This window comes from Microtus pennsylvanicus, chromosome 10 (genome assembly GCF_037038515.1).
Source record: "Microtus pennsylvanicus isolate mMicPen1 chromosome 10, mMicPen1.hap1, whole genome shotgun sequence".
NCBI lineage: Eukaryota > Metazoa > Chordata > Mammalia > Rodentia > Cricetidae > Microtus > Microtus pennsylvanicus.
The window spans coordinates 25,633,837-25,660,188 of record NC_134588.1 but is presented as its reverse complement, the minus strand read 5'-3'; the positions used below and the strand labels follow the sequence as shown (position 1 = coordinate 25,660,188).

The window sequence follows — 26,352 nt, the reverse complement described above, 5'->3', positions numbered from 1 at the left end:
TTCCACCTGCAGCATTGTGACTCACTGTCCTTTGATGTGTGACTGGTCCAGGACCTTTGCTGGTGTCTTGTTGGCTGTTAATCACATTGTGTCCCCTTTGTTTAAGTACCCAGACCATAGTTTTTACCGTATTTCACTTTATCGCTGCGCACACCTAGGTCCAGCTAGAGGCACAGTTGGAAGCCTTTTAGAACTGAAATTCTCTCTTCATTGTCCCGCATCTTTAATGAGGGACTCATAAGTCATGGTAAGACCAAAAATATCCGTTAGATGTACTTTAGTCTAGAGTCCCCATTATTAAGCTTTTTATGGCTGTAACACATTTTCTGAATACAATTCATTCAAGACAATAGTTGACAAACATTCCAAAGGTAAAGATATGAATACAATGATACGACTACCTTACATAATATATGTTGTAATAAAACAAAAATCATAAAACAATAATAAAGACAAGATGCAGGCTAAATTATGATCTATGCGTGTATCTGAATCAGGCATGTGAATAGAATGGTGATAGGGGATGCTTGGCCTCGGAAGATCCAGCTTTAGGGGTTCAGAGAAATTCCAGCCCCTTGAGGGCCTTCCCTTTTCATTGTCTCCAGGCTACAATTTCTTCCTCCTTTAAAAGGGAAAGATAGTAAAAGAATAAAGAAGGAAACGCGAAAAAGCGCAGGAATATTATTATTATTATTATTAGAAAGGGTTTAGCTTGAATAAAGTCTCAGTCCCCAGACAACAGAGAAAAAAGTCGGTACGGTCCCATAGCGCCATCTACCGACCATGGGGTAATTCAGGAACGACAATTCCTGATCCCTTTGTGGCTGATTTAGCAGTAAAAGACCATCCTGGTGATGATCTATAAGTGTGCAACCTTGCGTTACAGTTGGGATCTGTGTCGGGGGTGGATGAGCACCCACTGAAGCTTCCAGCTACTGTGTCCAGGCGAAATAATTGTCCCCGAGACACAAATGACAGTTAGTTTGTTTGGTTTGGTTTTCGAGACAGGGTTTCTCTGTAGCTTTGGAGTAAACGACAGTTTACTAAGAAAGGGGTGGGCTCGTCATTTACACAGCAGCCTCACTCACTTTTCTTGTGCTCACAAATCGCAGGCTTTCCCAGAACACGCTCTACCTGTTACACGTAATCTGTCAGTCATCTTCTTTTACATGGTCATCTGATGTCTCTTCCTCCTCTCCACATCCCTACCCTCCTGCCACGCCCTCCACTTCCACCTGTGACCCCGGAAAGATTTAAGGAGCAGAAATGTGATAATTAATCTTCTGAATCTTCTTCCATGCTAATTAGGGGTACAAGCCCACCTGAGAGGTTCCCCCAAACTCACTCTATTTGGATAGATTGACTGCAGTAGAAGGCTAGGTACCTTTTCCATTAGGAGTTTATTTGGAAACACTGGATACCTTAGAAAACACAATTTTACCAGATTAGAATACAGGGTTTAAGAGAGAGTAACATGATTACGCCAACCAATAACTCTAGAGCTGTTGTTGTATCTTGCTCTCCAGGATGTGTCATAGGATTGTTAAGAAACAGTGATGATTATACATTAATTAATATATTAATATATTAATTATTATATTAATGATGTAGAAAAACAATTGTAAGGAGGAATCCAATGGAAGAAGAAATGAAAAACAAAACGATACAAGGTTGTAACCATTGAGTACCAGCAGTGCTGAGAGAAAAATTAGAGAAACAAAAATATGAGCAAGAGACACCCACAGACAGACCTGGGCAAATCTCTCTGCATTCTTTATGCCGTGGTTGATGACTGTGAGTCTCCTGCCTGCCTTTCCAGCAAGCTATGCTCACGCCTGAATAATGCATTGCTCCTCTTACAGCCTCGCCCACTTTCTCCTTTCACACTGTTGCTTACTGTTTTCTTTAGGGCTCTACTTTCCTGGGGGTGTTTAAGACGAAGCAGGTGGCCAAAAATAGCCATAGTTCTGTATAAGGTCAGTTAGGGGATTTTCTTAGGGACTGAGGAAAAATCCCAGAGGCTCCTTTGTCACTTGGGCTATCTGGTGGGATGGGTCAGGGTGTGGCTGACCACGTGATTTCCCTCAGAATTACTGTGGGCATTGTTTGTCGAGTTGACGCTGCTCCTCTGTGTTGTTGGGAGCTGAGCAGATCAAGGCTTTCTCAGAAGCACTGATGAAAGGACAAAGAGAACATTAGTTCCCTTGTCCAGGGGAAAACTTGGCAAGGTCTGGCCTGGGGCTAGGGCCAGGACCTCCAAGGTTAGGGTTTGGGTCCTGAAGAGAACTTGGATTCCTTAGCTTTCCCCTAAAGAGGCTGAAGTCGTCAGACTCAGGACAGCTGTGTGTCTGCCTGTGATGGACTCGAGACATCCTGTTCCCTTTGTGCAGCATGCTTAATTAGCTTACTGCCGACTTTCTCCCATTGGGTGATAGTTTCCTGCTCACTCTGTCCCATTTTCTCTGCAAACTATATCTAAGATGTTGTACTTCTTAATGAGCTTGCTCAGCATAAGACAGCTTGCCCAAGACCTCCTTCTCACAAACTTTCTCATCTTCTTTATTTTCTGATCCCTGGTTTTCCCCTCTGGATTCTGTCACTGAAGAAGAAACTGCTATGTTAGTCCTGGTCACTCTATAGCAAGTACATTGGTTAGAGTCTAACCTCTGGTGTCTCCCATGTGACAGGACAAGAGAGTGCAGAGGTTCCTCCATCTTGTATTTTTGCTGAGACTATTTCAGGTTTAACTAGAATCTGATCTCCTTTGATGGAGCATTCCATGGAAAATTGCCCGACTCTATTCTAGGAACCAAAGGTCAGGCTGTCCCAGCTAACTTTTATCTAAGCCTTTGCCAAAACTGCCTGTGCAGGCAGAACCTCCCCCAGCTTCCAGCTTATCTTAGCTTCTGTTAAAACTGCTTGCTTCAAACTGCTCACTCTGTGAGGTGACCCCTCCCCCTTGCAGCTGCTGAGCAAGATGCCTGGATGAGGTCTCTGCCCTTAAAAACTGCGTTCTGGATACATGGGGCCACATTTAGATTCCTGAACCTTGGGTGTGGTTCCAACCAGTTGGAATAAATAAATAAATAGTCAGTTTCAACTGACTGTACACGGAGTCTGGGAGGTGATCTCTGGTGAGCTCCCAATAACACTCTGGCCTCTTCCAGCAAGAGATCTATTAGAGCCATGCAAGATAGCTCAGGAAAACTATAGGAGGCAGCTAAAAGCAATGGTGGAATCTTGCATTGTTTGGGGCATCTCTTAGAATCCCCCCCCCCCCCCCAAATAACAACCTGAAAGGCAGTACCCATGCCCAGCACTGAGTGTCTTGTTTAGTCTGCAGGGAGCATTGCCCCAGATTTAGGGTAATTATTTTTTTAAGTTATGATCTCTACTTTTTAATTTATTTTTTAAAACAATCCTTTCTCATTTTACATGCCAATCCCATTTCCCCTCTCCCTCCACTCCTCCCACTTTCCCCACCTCCCACCCTCCCCACCCTTATCCACTCCTCAGAGAGGGTACAGCTTCCCATGGGAAGTCAACTAAGTCTAGTGTATCACTTTGAGGCAGGACCAAGTCCCTTCCCTCCATATCTAAGCTGATAAAGGCATCGCTCCAAAGAGAATGGGCTCCAAAAAGCCAGTTCAAACACTAGAGATAAATCCTGTTCCCCACAGACTGCCACAGCCACACAACTGTCCCCCACATCCAGAGGTCCTAGTTTGGACCTATGCAGGTTCCCCCACTGTCGGTCCAGAGTCAGTGAGCTCCCACTATCTTGGGTCAACTATTCTGTGGGTATCCTCATCATGGTCTTGACCCCTTTGCTTTTACTATCGCTCCTCCCTCTCTTCACCTGGACTCTGGGAGCTCAACCAGTGCTAGCTGTGGGTCTTTGTGTCTGCTTTATCAGTTGCCAGATGAAGTTTCTATGATGATAATTAGGGTGGCCATCAATCTGATTACAGGGGAAGGCCAGTTCAGGTACCCTCTCCACTATTAGGGTCTTAGCTGGGGTCATCCTTGTGGATTCCCAGGAATTTCTCTAGTGCCAGGTTTCTTGGTAGCCCCATAATGGCTCCCTCAATCAAGATATCTCTTTCCCTGTTCTCCCTCTCTGTCCTTCTTTCTTCTTAAGTATCCCATTGTAGTGGCATTTTATTTTCATTTTAATAAATAAAGATTTCCTGAAGATCAGAAAAGCAAAATAGCCACACTGTTATAGACCAGTGTTATAGACCAGGCAGCTATGACACACACCTTGAAGCCCAGTAGGCACACTAACTTGCCATAGAAACCAGGCAGGGCTGGGCGGTGGTGGCGTGCGCCTTTAACCTCAGCGTCGAGAGGAGAGGCAGGCGGATCTCTGTGAGTTCAAGGCCAGCCTGGTCTACAAGAGCTAGTTCCAGGACAGGCTCCAAAGCAACACAGAGAAACCTTGTCTCAAAAAAAAAAAAAAAAGAAAGAAAGAAAAAAGAAAAAAAGAAAGAAAAAGAAACCAGGTAGTATTCCCAGAACTAGAGAGGATTATAAAACAGGAGGAGACAGCTCTCAGTCACAGTTTCATTCTGAGATTCCTAGAGGCAGGATCACCATTTTCAGACTGAGGTCAAGGTAAGAGCCAGTGCTGGCTGTTTTGCTTCTCTGACCTTCAGGTTGAACCTCACTTTCTATCTCTGAGTTTATTAACCGTACCTCATCCCGTTCCCTCATGTTTTCCTCTCATTTCCCTTCTCCTTTCCCCCTCACCTTCTTCTGCCTTCCCTCTTCACCAACTACCAATTTTCTCAGTAGTTCTTGTCTCTTTCCCCCTCCCAGGGGATCCATGTATGTCTCTCTTAGGGTTCTCCTTGTTACCTAACTTCTCTGCAATTGTGGACTGGTTATCATTTACTTTATGTCTAATACCCACTTATGAGTGAGTACATACCATGTTTGTCTTTCTGGGTCTGGACTACCTCACTCAAGATGTTTTTTCTAGTTCCATCCATTTGCTTGCAAATTTCAAGATGTCGTTTTGTTTTTGTTTTTTTTTCCCACTGAAATGTATCATATATCCTTGATCCATTCTTCAGTTGAGGGGCATCTAGGTTGTTTCCAGGTTCTGGCTACTATGAACAATGCTGCTATGAACATAGTTGAGCAAATGTCCTTGTGGTGTGAGTGTGAATCCTCAGGTGTATGCCCAAAAATGGTATTTCTGGATCTTGATTAATTCTCAGTTTTCTGAGAAACCACCATACTGATTTCCAAAGTGACTGTACAAGTTTGAACTTCCACCAGCAATGAAGGAGTGTTCCCTTTACTCTGCATCCTCTCCAGTATAAGCTATTATCAGTGTTTTTGATCTTAACCACTCTGTCTTGTGTAAGATGGTATCTCAGAGTCATTTTGATTTGCATTTCCCTGATGGCTAAGAATGTTGGGCAATTCCTTAAGTGTCTTTCAGCTATTTGAGATTCTTCTGTTGAGAATTCTGTTTCGATCTGTACCCCATTTTTAAGTGAATTATTTTGTATTTTGATATCTAGTTTCTTGAGTTCTTTATATATTTTGGAGTTCGATGTGGAATTGGTGAAGATCTTTTCCCATTCTGTAGGCAGCCATTTTGTCTTATTGACTGTGTCCTTTGCCTTACAAAAACTTCTCAGTTTTAGGAGTCCCATTTATTTATTGTTGCTCTCAGTGTCTGTGCTACTGGTATTATATTCAGAAAGTAGGGAAAATATAATTAAACTTTACTTAGGTTACATCTTTTAGAATACATATACATTAGCAGACTTGCCTGTGACTTTTTCAAACATTTCAAATGTTATTTAACCCTTCCTAAAGTTGCACCTGCTTTACCCTCCCATTTGTCTCCCCACTTTAACCTCTTGTTTGTTGGACCCTAGAGTCCAATCTCCAAGGAGGAGGAGTCACACACACCCCCAGAGATGTTCTCTCACTTCCACGGCTGATGTAAAAGCATGCAGATTTTATTAATTCTGTTATGACAGGGTCTTCCAGCATTCAGGAGGCTAGGAAAGACCCTGAATGGCTGGTACAGGCTATTTTTAAAGGGAAACACCACTGAAGGAAGGAGTGTCTGGGGGTTGTTCTTTAACTATTATGATTGGCTTATTCAAAAGGGCTATTACCAATAATTGGCTGGAGAGTGGTTGGCAGATCAGATGAGGCAAGGGAAAACATCTGAGGGTCACTTTGTCCCTTTCCCAGGGCCTAAGTCAAAACATCAGTCAGTGAGTCAACACCTAAGGGTTATCTTGCCCCTATTCAGTAACTGAGTTCTATTTGGAGAACATTCACAAGGACTCAGGGAGATTGTGGAACATTCCCAACATTTCAGTATGTGTGTGGGCAATTGTTAGGTCCTTGGTTCCCAGCGGGAAGAGACTGAGAGTTGCCAGAAATGGCTTCAGAGGTCCACATGTTTTCCCACCTTCATTTTACCTTGGCGCGGTATCCTTCTCTTCAGATCACTGTCCTCTCTCCCAGTGGTCTATTTCTGGTCCTGGTTTCTACAGCTACTACAAGTTTTGTTATGCCCAGACCCTTGAGCCCCAGAGAGACCACCAGAGTCCGAGACTTGGATGCAAGAGCAAGTTTTATTCCAAAGCACAATACGAGCCAGGCACAGAATTCATCCAGCACTCTCAATGCAGAGAGGGCAGGAGGAGCTTCCCTCCTAGGGTTGCAGGGACTTTCATTGGCAAAACTCAGAGGACCTCTACTTTTCACCTAATTTGCATACTCGGACTTAATTGAGAACAGCAATCGGTTACAAAAAAGGTACCAAAATCAAAAAGAATGATGTCATCATGCAAATGAAGTATGGATATGAGCATGGCTTTGATTGGCTTGTTACAGTCTGTCCTTGGGGTATGTAAATGAAGCATAATATAATCATGTGTTTCTGATTGGTCAGTTTCTGGCTACTCCTGAGGCAACAGTATTCCAGGTGTGATCAGTCTCTACCAGATAGCCCTTGTTATGTGTTCTGTTTTTTCCTTGAAGTGTTTTTCATTTTAGCCTAAGCAGTAAGGTCAATTTAAGCCAAGACAATAAGTCATTTTGACCTCTTTTTTTTTTTATTTCTCTCAGTTTCATACACAAATCTAATGATACAGGGCTAGGATCCATATATTAGACACGAGGCATTTGTCATTTACGGTGTGGGTGGGTGTGACCTCCATGTGTTATTTTCTGGCTCAGTTCATTAACTGCAATTGTAATTCAGTTTTTCACAGTTGAGTAAATAAATGTCCATTGTATATATGTACACATTTTCACTATTCATTCATTAGTTGATGGACAGCTTACTGGTTTCCATTTTCTGTTGTGAAGAGCAGCAAAAAGCAAGAGTGAACAAGTATCTCTTTAGTAGGATACAGAGTCCAAAAGATGTGTACCTGATCATATGGTGTGGTGGTTTGAAAATGAATGGCGCCACAGGCTCATATATTTGAGTGCTTGGTCATTAAGGAATGGCACTGCTTGAGAGGAATTCGGAGGTGTGGCCTTGTCTCTTTGCTTGTGATGGGCTTGTTCTAGTTGTTGATATTTTCTTGGTTAAACTTCTGTGCTTTGCACAGAAAATCTAGATTTAGGTTTTTAAATAAAATTTCAATTCTTGCTAAATATAGTAGCTTACACCACTTGTCCTAGCGCTTGGGTGGTAGAACTGGGATTACTGACAGTTCAAAGCCAGTCCTGACTACATAGTGGGTATTGGGCAGCCTTGGCTGCTAAGTGAGAACCTATCTCAAAAAAAATTGTTGAATTAATGCAGGGCTATCTATCTAGGGTTTGTATTGATTATTGGACAAGGATTAAGAATCTGTGCCTTTTCATGAATTTGTGCACTAAATACATTAAAGTTGCTAACCATACTATCTTTACCTCTAGGCTTTACCTTAGAGTGCCATCTTCTTCCACATCACTGATACTGATTTTGTCTTCATTATTTGTCTGAGTTTTAGTTCACCCCTCCCCCAATCTAGCTTTGGGGATTCAGGATTTCTTCATTCCTGCTTCATTCCTCCATTCCCCCAGCCTACTTTCATAGAAAAAGAAAAACGTTCTTATGTACCCAGTTTTGCCTCATACTATGTAACTGATGACCTCAAACTTCTAATGCCCCTGCCTCCACCTCCTGAGTTTATGTACCACTGCTCCTAATTCATATGGTATTGAGCATTAAACCAAAGACTTCATGCTTGGTAGACAAGAACTCTACCTGTTGGGGGCTGGACAGTAGTGGAGACTGCTAGAGGCCCTGATGATGAATGTGGGCATTTTGCTCCTTTCCTAGCCAGGATCATACCACACAAGGTCAGTTGTGTACTGATGCCAGTGGCCCAGCTAGGGTGCTGTAGTCTAGAAACTAGTACTTGACATTCCCTGTGTATGTGTGTGTGTCAATGTTTTGTTTGCCAACCCAGAATGTACCTCACTAAAGGGGAACTTGAGCTATCTCGAGTTCCTGTGTTTCTGCTATCTGATGCTCTTTACTGGTTTGTTTTCTGCTTCCCCATTTGAGGGGTGTAAAAGGTGCCATTAATAAATTTGCTTGCCTGGCTCATCAGATTTTGCAGCCCTCCTGTCCCTAGCTTTTGATTCTTTTCCTCCTTTCATTATCTATTTCTTTTTCATCCCTGGTCCTCCCCCTTTGGACCCTGTCCAGAATGTTGGACAGGGCAACTACCATCTGGGCCACATCCCATCCCCTTTTCTTTTTTAATTAACTTATTTTAACTCTTCTATCACATTGGGAAAATGCAGGTCAAATATTTTGTAGCTGCCCCCAAGTCCTTTCTTTTCTTGACGCTTCCTCAGAATTTGAATCTCTTATTTGTGTAATTTCTTTCACTTTTGAATTTTTGACAATAGCATAGGAAAGAAGCCAAGGTCTTATTTGACATATTCAAAAGCCCTGTTACCTTACCCACTTCTAATGGCACAATGATCACCTGGCTAAAAGAATAATTATCAAGTTTTTATATTAGAAACTTCTTGCAAGTAGAAGTGTCATGTGTAAGACTTAAGTCCTCTGGAATAAAAAATTAAAACTACAGAAGGATCTGATGTCGCATCTGATTTTCACTGGTAACTCCAGCATCCATGGATGATTCTTGCCTGAAATCATCATTGCTGTGATTCTGCCCTTGCTTATTTTTCTAAATCTTTAACTCCTTCGTACACTAGCTAGAATTCTGCTGAAAGGAGAGTCACATCTTTACTTGTTCATTTATATGCACACTCAAACTATTCTTTAATTCCGTAAGCTATCAACTGTTACCAATATATTGGCTTGAAGCATCTCAAGTTTGATTGGCAGGGGCTTGTCCATGCTGGGTCTTGAGTCTTTTGAACGTGTCACTGTTATTTTAAAGTACACATTTTCCAAAAACCCTTCATTTCTGATACTTGGGAAGATCTCTCGTGCTCACCTATTTTTCCTGCTTCCACTTTGAAAAGAACTATTTCTCCAAGGAATCCTAATTTCATTCACTGAAGAAAGGCATTTAGAAATAAGAATCTTGAGTTCCTCAATTTCTCTAGTGTGTTCAAGGCAGGTGTGCGAGTGTGTGTGTGAGTATGTGTGTATAAGTGATAATCATTAACTTCATATGCAAACTAGTACTCACAAAAAGGGCTTCCCAGAGAGCTAGTAAAACATTATTTCTGGGTGAGTCTTGGAATGTTTCTAGACCATATAAATATTTGAAGCAATGGTGTAAATAAAGACAATGAACCTCACAATGTGGGCAGCCATCATCTAATCCATTGAGCACCCACCCAAACAGGGTGGACGGATGGAGAAAGAGTGGATTCTTGCTCTCTTCTTACACTGGGGCATCCCTCCTCTTCTTTCCTTACAAGTCAGAGCTTCTGTTTGACTTATAAAGGGTCCAAGAAGTTTTGACTATAATTATGCTATTAATCGCTAGAATACCAGCAACAAGTCCTTGAGGGGAAAAGTTAGGTAACACAGTTAATAGAAATATTAACAACTTTATATATAGTTCGTTCACAATGGTGATGCATAGTAGTTCTAAGACTAGTTAAAGAAGAAAAATACGAAAATGGGTTGCATTGTTTATGGTGTCCTCATGCCGTAAGTTCAACAAGTCCATGTTGTTTTACAGACTTCTTCAAAGAAACAGCAGTGAAATGCTTGAAGAATTAGTGTTCAAATAAGATTGTTAGTAATTTTGAGAATAGTGTGAAGTGTTGCAACATAATTATGTTCAATTTTCGTTATTTTGTTCGTGCGTATTCAAATATTATGGCTGAAGCCAGATCTAATATTAAATGTAAGTAATTCAAGCATTCAGGGGGCTGTAGCAGGGGGGGGGCATGACTTTGACAGTGAGATCTTGCCTCAAAAAAAAATCCAAAAGTTTATTGCCAAAGTTCAGTATTTCTCAATATCTTAACTATTTGTGTTTGTAAACCTACCCCAATTAACGTTCAATTTGATCAGGTAGAACTGCAAAACATGGAATTGAAAATCTTTACTTCTAAAGTTGTAGGCTGGAAGCTGTTTGTTCATTCCTGGCTGCCTAGACCACGACATAATCACTCAAAAACTATATTATTTGCAATACTGTTTGGCCACTAGTTTAAGCATATATATATATATATATATATATATATTTACTCTTATATCTTAAATTAACCCATTTCTATTAATCTGTGTATCGCCATGTGACTGTGGCTTACCAGGTAAAGTTCCTGAACATCTGTCTCTAGCGGAGGCTACATGGCTTCTCCATGACTCCGCCTACTCTCTCTCTGTATCTTTCCCAGCCTGGCTCTATTCTGTTAAACCACTGGCCAAAAGCAGCTTCTGTATTTATTAACCACTAAAAGCAACACATGTACAGAAGGGCTTTCCACACCATAAAGTGAGCACACAATGCACTGGAGTCTGCTGCTGAGCCCATCATGCTGTGCCAGCATCCACAGTCCAGCCATGATGACCTTGATGTGACATTCCCCTCTGTGTGCTGGGACTATGTTTGGTTAATGGATAAAGAAGCTGCTTGGGTCTATCACAGCGTATACAGGAGTTAAGGCGGGAATTCCAAGCAGAGATAGGGGAGAAAGTAGGCGGAGTCAGTGAGACACTATGTGGCTCCCCAAGGAGAAAGATGGTGGAACCTTGCCAGTAGAACACAACTTTGTGGTGATGTACAGATTAATAGAAATGGGTTAATTTAAGATATAAGAGTTAGCTAGAAAGATGCCTAAGCAACTAGGCCAAGCAGTATAACATAGTTTCTGTGTGATTATTTTGGTCCTGGATGGCCAGGAATGAATGAGCAGCCTCCACCTACAACCTGACTTATCTCTCACTCAGAATCGGACCATGAATCCCTCCTTCCCCACCACCAGTCCATTTCAAAGCTGCAGCGGAAGTATTCTATCCGGCACAGACGTCTATATTCTTACTCTGTAAGTATACAATCCTTCACTGCGAAACTACAAGTGACTTGAGCACAGACATTACGCTGTGCTTATATTGACAGCCTCAGCATTAGTGTAAGATAGTGTGTGCACAACCCAATCGCTGTAGCTTCTGCTACTCTAGGAAATACCAGGCAAACATAACATATGCAGGTATAAGTGGACATGAGCTTAGTCTCATTACTTTTAGGACAGCTTAAAGAATGCCCCACCACCAGAAATCAATTCTGATGATGGTACCTTGATAGAAACATACACCTTTTGCTCCAATGCATGTTCAAGTCTTTGCATATGGAACCTGCTTTAAAGTATTTCAACATCAAGACAAAGAATACAGGCGAAGCAATGGATTCATAATTGTTTTTAGCCTCACTGCGTGTATATTACAGAACAGTCTACGATTAAAATACAACTGAAGATGATAAGATTATATTCAAAGCCTATACATTAGTGTAGTCACCTTTAGGTGAATCAGTAACAGAAAAAATATTAGAGGACAATGTGCCCAAGAAAGTACAATTTCAAAAGGAGCTAAAAATAATTCACATGAGGATAATCAAAAGACAACATCCTTACTACGTAAGAAGATGAAAAGGAATCTCTTAGAAATAAAAAAAAATCACATTTAAGAAAGAAATTTCAAATATTACATGAGACAAAAGTGTGATTATTTATTTATTTCTATTTTAAAGAAAATATTTTTTATTACATATCTTGATATACATTTAAAACCAAGATGGTCACTAATATAAATAAGTATAAATAGATTTATCTTAATATTACAAAAGAATAAGATTTACAATTTGGCTATAAACATATCACTGCAAAATTACAGAATCTTTTCATGTAGCGGTTATGACAGCTCTGGACACTATTTATGACCAGTCAGTGAGGACACCTTCCTAAGGCTTTTTCACAGGAGAAAACAAAACAAGAAAGGATTTCCCTGAGAACAAAACTGCAGCTTATTCTTCAAAGTAGTGACTCATATCTGTACGTTTGAAAGGAGACTAGTCTTCAACCAGCCCCTCTTCCTATGCTATCAACTTAGTCAAAAGGCTCAATGTTCTATCATCCATCCAAAGGCTCAGTGTTCTATCTATCTATCTATCTATCTATCTATCTATCTATCTATCTATCTATCTATCTATCTATCTATCTATCTATCTATCTATCCAGCTATCATCTATCCATCCATCATCCATCATCTATCTATCTATCTATCTATCTATCTATCTATCTATCTATCTATCTATCTATCTATCATCTATCAATCTATCTATCTATCCATCCATCATCTATCCATCTATCTATCTATCCATCCATCATCTATCCATCCATCTATCTATCTATCTATCTATCTATCTATCTATCTATCTATCTATCTATCTATCTATCTATGATGTTTGTTTGTTGAGACAGAATCTCAGGTATCCCAGACTGGCCTGAAACTCACTAGGTAAACAAGAATGACCTTGAATTTATGATCCTCTGGCCTTCTCCTCCCCTGTACTGGGATTATAGACGCGCCCTGAGGAAGGAAGCCAGACAATTATGCATGGTAGGCAAGCTCTCTACCAAGTGAGCTATCCCCATCCCACTGCTGGCTTGTTAGGGTGCTCTTCCTTAATAACATCTTGTCAACTCATATTCATGGAAAGTCCAAATGAAAACACCTTCAGGCAAAGGGTTAAACTAAGATGTTCCACGCCTGTGGCAATTTTGCTTAGAAGAAAGAAGATTTAGTTTAGGGTCTTTATTCTACTTTTGCAGTCTCATTAGTATGTCTAGCTTTCTGTTTTCATTGTAAGCTGGAATAATGTGATAGATCAAGCAAAAGAAGTGATTTCCCTTTCTCCAAACTCCCATTCTAAACATGAAAAACTCCACATTTTTCCATACCTTTAGAAAAGTAACCATTCAGTGTTATGAATTTTCTAGTTTTGAAATAAATTCGAGATACTTATGTGTATCAAGAATACCAGCCCAAGCAAACTCCTTTCTTCTTGGTTTGTTCACGTACCTAACACAGCTTAAAGACAGTGATAGCATGCCAAACAAAGAACACTATTCAATTTATTGTATCCATTCATCCTAGACATTCTAACAAACTAGAATGTACAACTCTGGTTGTATATTTTTTCTTCTTGACTCTTCTTTGGCTTAGCCAACTAGCCAATGAGTAATAGCATCATCGCATGCAAAACTGTCAAGGTTATTAAACATGTACGCCCTGAAAGTTAAAGGAAAAAAATTAAAATCAAAATGATTTTAAGTACTGATGATAAACATTAATTTTGGGGGTTGCTATGTGATAAAACACTAAAAGAATTGGCTATTAAGAACTCAAAAACAAAGGTTAACATGATGAAGTCAAAGGGAATAGAGAGCCTTCAGTTTACTTCAGTATGCCTCCACTCTTGGTTTTTTCGCAGCCAAGCTAGAGACAATGAAGGCACTCTGAGATTAAAGAGTCAATGAAAGTCCCCTGAACACTACGTGTGAGGGAGAGGAAAGTTTCAAGAGGTTAAGACACCCAATAACATTTACATTAAGCTATTTTCAAATAAAAACATAATCTACAATCTATAAATAGTCATGTATCTTAACATGGATGTTTCTGGAACACTGGAAAGTCTCAAAGTCACCAAGCAAATAGAAAAAACACAAGATAAGCCAACCCATTTATGGTGGAAACTGCCGTAACAAAACCATTTTTACTAAGCCCTAAGTATCACCATTCCCTCTCTCAAATATTTCTGGTATTATGAAAACCTAAAAATTGTAATATATGAGTACAAACAAGATGAAATGATATATCAGAAATTGATGCAAGGTAGGTGGTGGGAGGGCAAGGTAGAGGAGGGGCTTAAACCCACATGGAAACCTACTATTTATTGTGGAGGCTCCTAAAATATATACATATACAAAATGAGTTCAGATGGGTTTACCGTTAACTATTTCCAGGATAAATATTTAATTTACCCTATAACTACTGGGGGCATAGCAGGCTATCAAACAAAAAGCCCAGTTCTGGGTGTGGATAAACTGCTGCCATTCTACAGATGGATAGTTTATAATCAGATTACTCGGCAACAATAAAAACAGAAAGCCGGGGCAAATGCAGACAGTACGAGGGGCAGGTGAGTGGCTCTTGTCGGACACTTTGGCCGAGGCGTCTGCACCAGCAGCTTTATTTTTCATGTGATTGCATCCATTATTGCTATGCTCTGAACCACACTCTCAAATGCTCTGTGAAAGTTATGTCTTAATGCATTTGCTACTGTAGAATATAGAATATTTAACTGGTATTAAATGCCTGTGAAAACTACTTGCCTTTCTCCGCTCGTCCCGCAATATCCCAAGACCTAACAATGGGATATTTTTAACAAAAGATGGACTCTTCTAGTGGTTTAAATAATATTCATACACTTTATATACATTGTTTTGGAAGAATAGAAAATACTGCTCCTTTAAAAGCAGCCATCTCTTGGCATCTGCTATGATGTGAGAGACTGGTTAGAGGAAACCCCAATGATTCTAAAAATCTGCAGATGCCTAAGCTCATTCTATGAACTTGTATAGTAATTACAGATAAATCAGAATCTGTAAACCTTTAATAAAAGTATGCACACAGACTGGAGATGAAGCAGTTAAGGCCACTTCTTTTCCAGAGGATCTGGGCTTAATACCCAGCAAAGATAGTTCACAACCATTTGTAACTCTCGTCCCTGGGAACTTGATGGCCTCTTCTGGTCTCTGTGGGCACTGATGGCATGAAGTTTACAGACATACATGCAATCCAAACACCCATACGCGTAAAACAAAACAAAAAAGAAAGCATGGATACTTAAACACTGTTCTTAGATTAATGAGAACAAAAAGAGATATAGAGGGTAAAAAGAAAAATAGTCTGAGGTAACCATTAAAATGGGCAATTTAGTAACAGCATTATATAGTAGTTACTCTAATTAGTTAACTGATTAAAATAGGCAGGAATTAAGTCAGTTTAGAAGTAACTCAAGTGTACATAAATTATTTGATTTCTGAGTAGTTAAACCTCCAAAATAAAATAGGATGAATTTAAATTACTGCACTTGACCACAGGATATGAGCGCCCATGACATTCACAGTTAGTATGTACATTCAAAGCACATCAGATATTTCAAATAAAACTGGCTTTTCCTCTGCTGTTGTCTAACATTTGGACGTTTGCCGTATGTTTTCTTTTATTCTCTTTGCAGGTGATCATCCTCAGTCAAACCCATCAGGTAGATTTGCATTTTTACCGTCTTAAAGATGAAAAGGTCAAAGGACTCCAAGCCCCAGCCCGTAAACAGATCACTTGGGATTCAGGCAGGCAGCCAGAATTCAGAACTGGTCTGGTTGGCTACACTTCATGCCTACATACTGTGTGGAAATCTGCTTAATCACAGGCAATTTCAACATGTAATGAGACACCTTTTCCTGGATTTCTTCACTTCTGTACAATGCACAGATATTACCATTAATTAAATTGAGTAGGACAAAAAAGGAGCAAATCGCTCATGTATCGTGAAGAGAGACTTTGACCTTACAGTCAGTTTTCTTTGAAATATCATTGCTATCCTTAAATATACTTGGGGACCGGGCAGGGCTGTCCCTTCAGGGCAGTAATTATAAGGAAAAGACAGCATCCAAAAAAAAGAATCGAGCTAAGGCAACTATTTACTGACACAATATTCAAACCTAGCTGGAAAAAAAAAGAACTAAGAATAAATTTTTTAAATCATCAAAATTTCTTCTCACCCTAATTTTTCATAGTGCTAAAAATGACTAGCATTGGGATATAAATTACAACATCAGCAGCAACAAATCATTGAGAGGGGAACTCTGGTAACACAGAAGTACTAGCAATGACCTACCCTGGAGTTTTAGGATGATAACATATAGCAGTGAGAAGGCCAGGTCAGAAATAAACAGGAGAAATGAATTGCATTTTTCATGTGGTTTCCTCATGCCAGAGACCCAGTAATAAATACTGCACGTCACTCACTTGTCTTCTTGGAAGGAGAAACGAGTAAATTACTTGACCCGTCCCAGTGCCTCAGTAGTAGGGCCTGATGTCACTGGGAGCAATGGGCGGTGTGTCCACATAACCTTGCTCCAATTTATACACTCTGCTTAGCAGTCAGTGGAAGGTGCTGACAAAAGATGCAAATTTAGATCTAGAAGGTACCTGGGAATTCCCTCACATTTGGTAGGTAAATATTTTGAACCTCAGGGAAAAGCTATATACGTTTTATAAAGAGGCCGTTTGTGGAGCCCATAATCAAAACACTGTGTCCCCACGGGGAAGATGCTTGGGGGAGTGCAGAGCAAACAGCATTGACTTTGCCTACAGCGTATGCTTGTCAGGGCTCTGCCACTGCACGCACAATCCCATCTAGGTTAGGGATTTACCTTACTACAAGAGCCCTTTGGGGGGAAAAACAGCAGAGGGAATTTGGTAAGCACCCCACTACTTTCATAGCCTGGTTTGCTGCTGTTTGCTTAGTTCTGGTCTGGGTATGGAAGGCAGGGTCTTGCACACAGTGGGCAAATGCTCCTCCTGCTGTCCCCTTGCATCAGCCTTTCCTCCCTTTCCTTTCTGCCCCGCTCTCTGTCCCTAGACTCCACTCATTTGATGTGTACTCCAAAGGGAACCGCAGAGGACAAGAGAATAGCAAGCAAAGCAGACACGTCTAATAACTCAGAGACAGATGTGTCACAACTTAAGAATCAGTGATTCCCACAACCGGGGGACTTTCACAGCGTCTCACCTACTGTTTCTTTAACTGATCCCCCAGCCCCACACTATTAGTTGAGAAAGACAATTAAATCCGGATTGCTCAAAAGTTTTGAGTTTCCCTTCCTCTCACAAGTTCTTATTAATCTCATCATTTCAATGTCTAACTTAGAATTTGAAGAAAAAAATGAAGATAGAAAATATAAACATGAACCTGAATGTCAGGGTGGCAGAAATAAAAAGCTATTTCTAAAGCATGAATCAACACGTGTATGCTCAAATAATCAAGATTTTTGTTTATTATTGTTGTGCATTGCAACAATAAAAACCTTACTTTTAACCCAAAGTTCAGGCCACAATTTTGATGGCTCATAACATTTGGATGAAATATTAGATATGCTGGAGAGACGGCTCAGAAGTGGAGAGCAAGCAGTCCTCTTGTAGAGGAGCTAAGTTCAGTCCCCAACACCCATGAGTGGCTCACTACAGCTCCAGTGGATCCAACACTTCTGCATTTATGTGCGCAAACCTACACACATAATAATAATAATATATGCATGATTCTTAAAATATGTGGAATTATTCAAAAAACTGTATATCAGGTGAGGTTCTAATTAATATACAGACTATCATTTCCTGGCTAAAAATCAGTCAGACATGTTTCTGCCAACTGATGTTCCTTAATTGGTGCTTGTCACATCGTGTGGGCTTGCCCCATCTTTTCACAACGTCTCACTTGTGAATCTAGCAGCATGAGATGTGATCCATCACGAACAACTGAGACTTCAGAGTTTAGATTTGGAAAAAACAATTTTTATATATGTAAAAGTACAGGAAAAATATTTTTATATGCAAAAAGTACAGGCATATAGATAGAATAAACTGATTTACAGTGTGTGGGTGGAATTAGTATTTCATGTGTGGTGATAAGTCAGGGGGAAAATGCCTGAACAGATTCTTAGCAGAGGAAGACAAGACAGAGATGGGGAAGGGACTGACCCTGGCAGAGCCAGTGTCAGAACCTTTAAAATCCACACCAGTGGCAATTCTAAGCCAAATTAAAGAGATCTAATGATTTCTACATTCACTTAGAGGAATTAAGTGGGGAAAATTGCAAATTTTCTAGTATATTACCATATAACCCGCAAAAGCATTTTCCCAGGGATAAAGTGTAATGATATATACACATAAACACTTCCCAGGGACGCTCACTTCTCCGTACACCCTCTACAAATCAAGTGAAAACTCTTCCAATTGTCTATAAAGGAAAAGAATGAAGGAATAACCATCCTCTCTGCAGTGTGGGAAGTAATGACCTGATTCAAAGGTAAATCTATGAAGTAACACTTTTGCCAGCTGTCTGACTGCAGGAATGAGTTGTCAAAACACAGGTAGATCCCAACACGTCCTAAAGAAAGTTTCCTGAAAAGAAGTGCACACACTTGAAGAATTCCAAGTGTGAACAAGAGATGAGGGATGCCATTCATCAGTAGAGCGTTTGCTTGATATGTGCAAGGCCTGAATTGCTTTATATTAATTACATTTATCTAAAACATATGAAATAATAAGTATTTCAAATCTCCACAAAGACCACGGAGTAAGTAACAGAAACTCAGGCACTGAACTCACCACTTCTACAAAGCATTAAATAAGAAGATTTTTTGTTAGTTTAGAATATATTTATTTCTCTATAAAATATAAAATGAACACAAGCAATCCCACCCGCTGAGCTACTTCTAATGAACACAGACCAAGTGTGGCAAACACTGGCAAAAGTAACAATAGAAACCACGTCTCCACTTTCAGGTTCATGTCCCTTAGCTGACACATTCATGTATGAAATAGGGGCATCACTGGTAAGCACACATTTTAAAAATAAACAGCTTTTCATAAGCGGGTATTTTCAGTTGCACATTACTTCAGGATGCTACTTTGCTATATTGCTACTTAACAATTTCTCTTACCATTTTGTTCAGGGGTTTGTTGACCTTGTTAATAAATAGCAGTAAACAAAACTGTACAAAGAAAAAACCTGAACAAATGCTAGGGAAATTCAACACAGATGTTTTTACCCTCATTGACTATATCAGCATTAAGAACATATATTTGGTTTTGTTTGGTTTTGTTGTGTTTCAAGACAGGGTTTCTCTGTGTAGCCCTGGCTGTCCTGGAACTAGCTCTTGTAGACTAGGCTGGCCTTGAACTCAGAGGTCCGCCTGCCTCTGCCTCCTGATTGCTGGGTTTAAGGGCGTGCGCCACCACCCAGGACAGAATATATTTTAAGAGAACTTTGCTGAAAACGATTATCAGAGGTGGAGGGAGCTGGCGTCAAGATTGAGCCCTGTCACATCTGGACTATAACAGATCTAAACCTGGAGTTTAGATCAAGAGTTTAAACAAGAGCTGGTTAATTATAAAGCTCTTGGGATAGAAACTGCACTGACAGCTGCTCTTATGCTTCTTCTGTCCCTAAGACAACATACTGACACATTGGGCGGTCAGGGCTACCCGACTGACTGGCCAAAGGATCTGAAGCTGTCCTACGGCTTCCTTAGAACAAGAACACTGTTGGGAATATGACGGAGCATACCGGGAGCCTAAAGGTGTCCACAAAACACGCTGGTAACATGTGTTTACCCAACTTCCCTTCTGTGCCCATAAACACCGCATCTTTATAGTTTTCCTCAGACAGTTAAAAGATAAAATTCTCTTCCACAGATACTGATTAGGCCTCCCACAGTGATGGCAATTTCTTTTAACTCCCTGGGAGTCAAACTTACCATATATAAGATGGTCACCACCTAAAAAAATAAAAGGAAGAGGAATACAGTTATAAAAGTAAACATTTTAACCTTTCATTCATTTGCTGATAACTTAATAGATGTATATATTAGTCAGCTATACAAACTTTCATAAGTTAAAAAACCAATCATATATATATATATATAATAAACACAATTATACATTGTTTACTTCAGCATAAGCGCTAATATATGAATCTATTGGACAGTTGCCAATGTCGATATAAGCCATGACAATTCTAGAATGCCAAAACAAATATTTACATTTATTGTTATGTGACTTGATGACAAGAAACAAGTTTGAAAAGCTTGAATAGAAAATAAATGGCAATATAATCTATGATCAAGAACTACCAAACCAAGAATGGAGGCACAGGCCTGTAATGGCAGCATTTGGGAAGCAGACAGTGGGTATCAAGAGTTCAAGATCATCCTGGGATACATGATAAGACTGTCTCAAAAAACAAGAATAAAAACCCATAACAAAAACTGTCAGACACTCAAGTCCCTTTCCACAGATCCTAACAAAACTCAAAACTACCATATTAACATCTTTATTATATTGCGTAGTGACGTCTACCATATCAACATCTTTATTATATTGTGTAATGACGTCAAAGCACGACTAGGGACATTGTAACCATAATCAGTTGGAGACTATGGAACCCTGCAGTCTTAAATTCCCATCACAAAACATTAGACCCGCACACAGGAAACGTGAACAAAATCAGCTCACCTGAGGTAGACCTTTCTTTCTCTTTAGTTGTTCTTATTGGATGATGTGTGGTTGTCTTGGTAGCAGGTGCACGCTGTGTTGCTGTAATACGAGCAGAAGTGAATCTTTGTGTAACAATCTGGAGACCCTTGGTGTGAAATGGGGGCTTTCGTGTGGCTGGAGGATTCTGTGTGAATGAAGATTTTGCTGTGGCAAATCTCTGGGTTGTTTGTGCAGTCTGTACAGCAGAAGAGTTAGCTGTGGTAGGATTCTGAGCTATTGGTGGGCTCTTCACAGATACAGAATTTGATAAGTGGGGTATCTGAGCTGTTGCTGTTTTTGTGGCTGAACTTTTTTCTGTGATGGATTTCTGTAGAGTTAGTGAGATGTCTGTAGCTGGGACAACTGTTGTATTAGTTTTCTGAGGTGTTGGTGGGATTTCTGTAGCTGGGACATTTGCTATGTTGGGTTTCTGAGGTGTCGATGGGTCTTCTGTAACTAGGACATTTATTGTATTGGGTTTTTGTGGGGTTGAAGAGATTTCTGTTGCTAGAACATTTGCTGTGTTGGGTTTCTGAGGTATCAGTTGGTCTTCTGTTGCTAGAACATTTGCTGTGTTGGGTTCCTGAGGTATCGGTGGGTGTTCTGTAGCTAGAACATTTGCTGGGTTGAGTTTCTGAGGTATCAGTGGGTCTTCTGTTGCTAGAACACTTGCTGTGTTGGGTTTCTGAGGTGTCAGTGGGTCTTCTGTTGCTAGAACACTTGCTGTGTTGTGTTTCTGAGGTGTTAGTGGGTCTTCTGTAGATAGGATATTTGCTTTGGTAGGTTTTTGAGGTTTGGGTGGAACTCTTGTACCTTGAACATTAACTGAGGTGGGTTTCTGAGATGATGGTGGACCTCTTGTATCTGTAACATTAACTGAGGTGGGTTTCTGAGATGATGGTGGATCTCTTGTACCTGGAACATTAACTGTGGTTGCTTTCTGAGTTGTTTGTGGACCTCTTGTACCTGGAACATTAACTGTGGTTGGTTTCTGAGATGTTTGTGGACCTCTTGTATCTGGAACAGTAACTGTGGTTGGTTTCTGAGTTGTTTGTGGACCTCTTGCACCTGGAACATTAACTGTGGTTTGTTTCTGAGATGTTTGTGGACCTCTAGTGCCTGAAACATTAACTGTGGTGGGTTTCTGAGATGATGGTGGACCTCTTGTATCTGTAACATTAACTGTGGTCAGTTTTTGAGATGATGGTGGACCTCTTGTATCTGTAACATTAACTGTGGTGGGTTTCTGAGATGATGGTGGACCTCTTGTATCTGTAACATTAACTGTGGTGGGTTTCTGAGATGATGGTGGACCTCTTGTATCTGTAACATTAACTGTGGTGGGTTTCTGAGATGATGGTGGACCTCTTGTATCTGTAACATTAACTGTGGTGGGTTTCTGAGATGATGGTGGACCTCTTGTACCTGTGGTTAGTTTCGCAGATGTTAATGGAACTCTTGTAGTTGGAACATTAACTGTTGTTGATTTCAGAGTTGTTGATGGGATCTTGGATTTCTCTGTAAGAAAACAATGCTAAGTTAAAAAGTAGCTAAATACTGTTGACCAAGTAAAGCTTTCCTAGTCATGCCTTGCTCAATGACTATTCTTTTTCTCCACCCACAAACCCCTAGACAAGACTTATAGGATATCAGTCCTTATTATGTCCCTCACAATGCTTGACCTTAATCACTGGGGCTCACTCTCCTCTCTTCTTAGTGATCTTTTCCTTTTTTTCTTCCTTTTTATATTTTAGTTATAGGAATAGGTATGTGGAATTCTCCAATGATGACTATATATTATTCTGCTTTTTCTTTCTGTCCATTCAATATTTTTGGTTCTAATATTAATCTTCTAAACAAGAGACGAGAAGCAGGAGGTCATTCAAAAGAAACACCTTCATGGTAAAGTGTCTAAGGGTTCGGCATTGATTATTCAACAAAGCCTTGACCCTTCTCTGCATGGTGTCTTGGGTACATTGAAAGGAATTCAGTTTTCTATACCCAAAGTTCTGAATGAGCGGCAGCCAGTTTTTGCACTCAGATTCAGGTTCAGCATCAATTGAGATAGAGTGACTGAGATAGCAAAGCACAGGTTTTAAGACAACAGGCCAATGTCACTATACCTCAGGAACCTGGGCCGCACTCTGACTTTCTGCAGAGACCCCACTGCTCTGTTAGTCTTCCGTGCATGCTTAGTCTTCCTGGGCTTGGTAGGAGAGGCAGGAACAGGGCAACACCCAGGTGAGTGGCTGACGCTCTACTCTAGGTGGTCCTTTACCCCAAAGCTCCACAAGAGACAACAAAAAGAACACTGAGATTGGATCAAGGCCCAACTGAGGAGCCTGCGGCCCAGGGCATCTGGTAAATATTAATTACAAGTGTGTCTCAAAGAGTACAGGATGTTGAATTCTGACAATCATTTGGAGGAAAGAGACATTTTAACCTTTTTTTCCAAAACAAGGTTTCTCTGTATAGTCCTGGTTGTCCTGGAACTCACTCCATAGACCAGGCTTCTGCCTCCCAGGTGCTGGGATTAAAGGTGTGCGCCACCCCCCCCCCCCCCCCCCCCGCCTTACATTTCTATCTTTTACCAGAAATCTTTTTAGTTGATTGGTTGGTGTAGGAGTTCCTTCTGACTATGTGTTGTTTTCCTTGGTTGAATAAAGAAATTGCCTTGGCCTTTTGATAGAGCAGATTTAGATAGGCGGAGTAAACACAACAGAATGCTGGGAAGAAGGGCAGTGTGGCCGACGCCATGAACCTCCTGCCTGAGACGGACGTAGGTTAGACTTGCCGGTAAGCCACAATCACGTGGTGATAAACAGATTTAATAGGAATGAGTTAATCAAGATGTGAGAGTTAGCCGAGAAGAGGCTAGAGCTAATGGGCCAGGCAGTAATTTAATTAATACAATTTCTGTGTGATTATTTCGGGTATAAGCTAGCCGGGCAGCCGGAACAAGGGGCCCTACTCATACAATTGGTGAGTTAAATAACACATGATTTTACTTGTTTTAAAAACCATCCAAACAGTAAGTATGCATAAATATACACTAAGTGAGAAAGTGTGTATACGAAGACGAATATAGCACATTACCTATGCACTGTGGTGCTGGGCCGCTCCATTCTCCTTGATCACCATTCAAGGTACAATAAATGGAACTGTTTCCAACCAGGACGAAGCCTTTGGCACATATATAGGTGACAGAATGTCTATAGACGTAAATTTCACTTTCTCCTCGCATTTCTCCATTCTTAATTTGTGGTGGATCTGGACAATGAATTTCTTTAAAGAAATAGAAATATCTTTTTAAATAAAGAAAAAAACTGTTTTTATAAATGAGACTAAAAGATGCTAACATTTTTGAAAAATTAAAATCAACTTTTTTTTTTTTTCTGAGCTCAGCTTTAGCACAGAAGGGACGCTGACAAATGCCTATTAGAATTGTTCTCAACCTGTGGGCGGCAGCACAAGGTCTACATTCTTACATCTAGGGTAAGGAATTTTAGGGAGGACTGATTATCTGAGACCTTACACAGGGCAGAATTACAACCAGTTCAATTAAAAATAATAAATAAATAAAGTGCAAGCTATGCTGTAATGGTTATACTGTAGAAAGATCCCTTTCTGATAGTTATCCTAATAGCAAGACCAATGGGTTTCGTGTTCTTTAGCATCAGTAAGTGAATCAAGAAAACAATATAATTCCGTGTGCACATCAAATTAAACTGCCTTAAATGTACTTAAGCGGGCATAGGATACTAGCAAATTCATGATACATTTTAAACTAAGCAAGAACCACCCACTGGATCAGTCCAAACATGCTAGGAGAAACTAACACATAGCACTGTCCTTTGAGACCAGCTTGGGCTACAGTTAGATCCTGACTCAGCAAAGTAAATATGGAAAAACCTAAGTGCCAAAAAGCAGGCAGATAGTGTTTGCCTTCAACACCACTAGGAGCTTAGATCTCTAAGTGCTCAGACATTCTGATAAGCTTGAAGAAGGAAAAGACAGGGAACATCTGTGTTTCAGAAGCATCACCCTGGGCAGACTATGAATGAAGTAGTAATGAGGTACAAGGAAAGCCCATTCTCTAAACCCTGGGATTCTACCTACTGAGGTTCCTACACAGACCCCTCATTTAAAAGGTGTGCACTGCCCTACTGTGGCTTTCTTGTACTAACTGAAGTATCTATTAGGACTAGTGAATGTGTCCAGTGACAGTCTGTCCTACCACCAATTCCTGCAGTATAGGACATACTCAAACGTCAAGAATCCCCTGTGCCAGTTCCTCCTCCTGGGTTCTTTCTGCTAGCTCATATTCTTGAGGGCAGTCTTTGTTGGTAGTGTGCTCATTTCTAATGCAAAGGACAAGAAGTCAGCATTAAGTTCATGGTAGACGTGGCTCGAATGTATAAAATTTGCTGCATTCTTATGTGTGCCAGAGGATCCATGAGCCTCACAATTGTGTAGGAAAGGGAACAGTAGCTTTGGGGCTATGGGTCATTTTTAATATTCAAACATTGGTCTTAATAATGTTAGGAGTAGTTCTCAGTACAAGAGTCCAGATGGAGAGAAGTAAATGGTATTAGAGGTAACACAGAAGGGAGTAAGACACAGTAAGTACTTCCATATATTGTGGAAGTAGTAAAGAAAAATACCTTAAAGAAGCTAAAACAAAGAGAACAGTCTGGGAAGACAGTCATAGTAGAGAAGCATTGATCAAAGGTGAGCAGGTACCATCAGTCAACTGAAATTAATCCAAAAGAAATAAATAAAGTCACAACAGTGAGAGAGGAAAAGCAGATCCTCCTGAGAGTGAGGCTTCATTCAGTCAAGACGGCCCCCTACCCATGCCGTGTTGGCATTTAACTAAAGACGATCCTTGAATGTGCCCATCATTGCTCGAGTCATTTTCCTCTGACCCTGCACCCTCAGCCATCTAAGTACCAAGGCTGCACACCGGAACTGTCACCAGCTAACAATTCCCCTCCATTCAACTGGGAAGAGCTACACTTCAGAGGACTCCGTCTTCTCTAAGGGGCTGGCCATGCTCCAGCAAGTACATGAGCAACACAAATTGGACCGGGTGTTGTTCTTTGTTTTTTTGAGGGGGAGGGCTGTATGGGTGGGAGGTTAGATCTGGGAGGAATGGGAAGTGAATGTTATTGGGGTGCATTGTATGAAATTCCCCAAGTAAGTAATAAAAATACTATGTTTATGGAAAAATAAGAATATACTTTCCAGTTTTTCTTTAGGTGATGTCAAAACAAAATTTTAAAAAAGTAATTTAATGTGGAAATCAAAAATAGATTCTCACACTTGGGGTTACAAGAATAGGCAATAACACTGGCTTGCCCAGGTACAAGGGATTTTCCAGGGGAATGTGGCTATCAGTAGCTGCCGATGGGGAGGTGGCTGAGAGTCAAGAAAACAAGGGTGTTCACCAGAAAGAGCAAAAAGAAAACAGGCTGTTGCTTAGGTGCACATAAACAGGAAGTGGGCTTTCTGCAAACACTTCTTTACTAGGTACATTCCTGACGGGC

At 40.5% G+C, this 26,352-nt stretch overlaps 1 protein-coding gene across 2 annotated transcripts in view; it reads right to left on the bottom strand.

Annotated features, from left to right (window-relative positions):
• Positions 1 to 11,823: 11,823 nt before the first annotated feature.
• The window catches only part of Cd55 (CD55 molecule (Cromer blood group)), a 22,320-nt gene continuing 7,791 nt past the window's right edge, over positions 11,824 to 26,352 (bottom strand). Inside the window, exons 6-10 of one of the 2 annotated variants that reach the window (XM_075987818.1) lie at positions 23,900 to 24,088; positions 22,229 to 22,321; positions 20,783 to 20,863; positions 20,026 to 20,046; positions 11,824 to 13,711 (exon numbers count right to left, since the gene is read on the bottom strand). In XM_075987818.1, the coding sequence (XP_075843933.1) occupies positions 13,650 to 13,711; positions 20,026 to 20,046; positions 20,783 to 20,863; positions 22,229 to 22,321; positions 23,900 to 24,088 (446 nt within the window). In that variant the 3' untranslated portion in view covers positions 11,824 to 13,649. Of the gene's footprint in view, positions 13,712 to 20,025; positions 20,047 to 20,782; positions 20,870 to 22,183; positions 22,322 to 23,899; positions 24,089 to 26,352 lie in introns of both variants that reach the window. The other variant, XM_075987817.1, reaches the window with a different exon arrangement.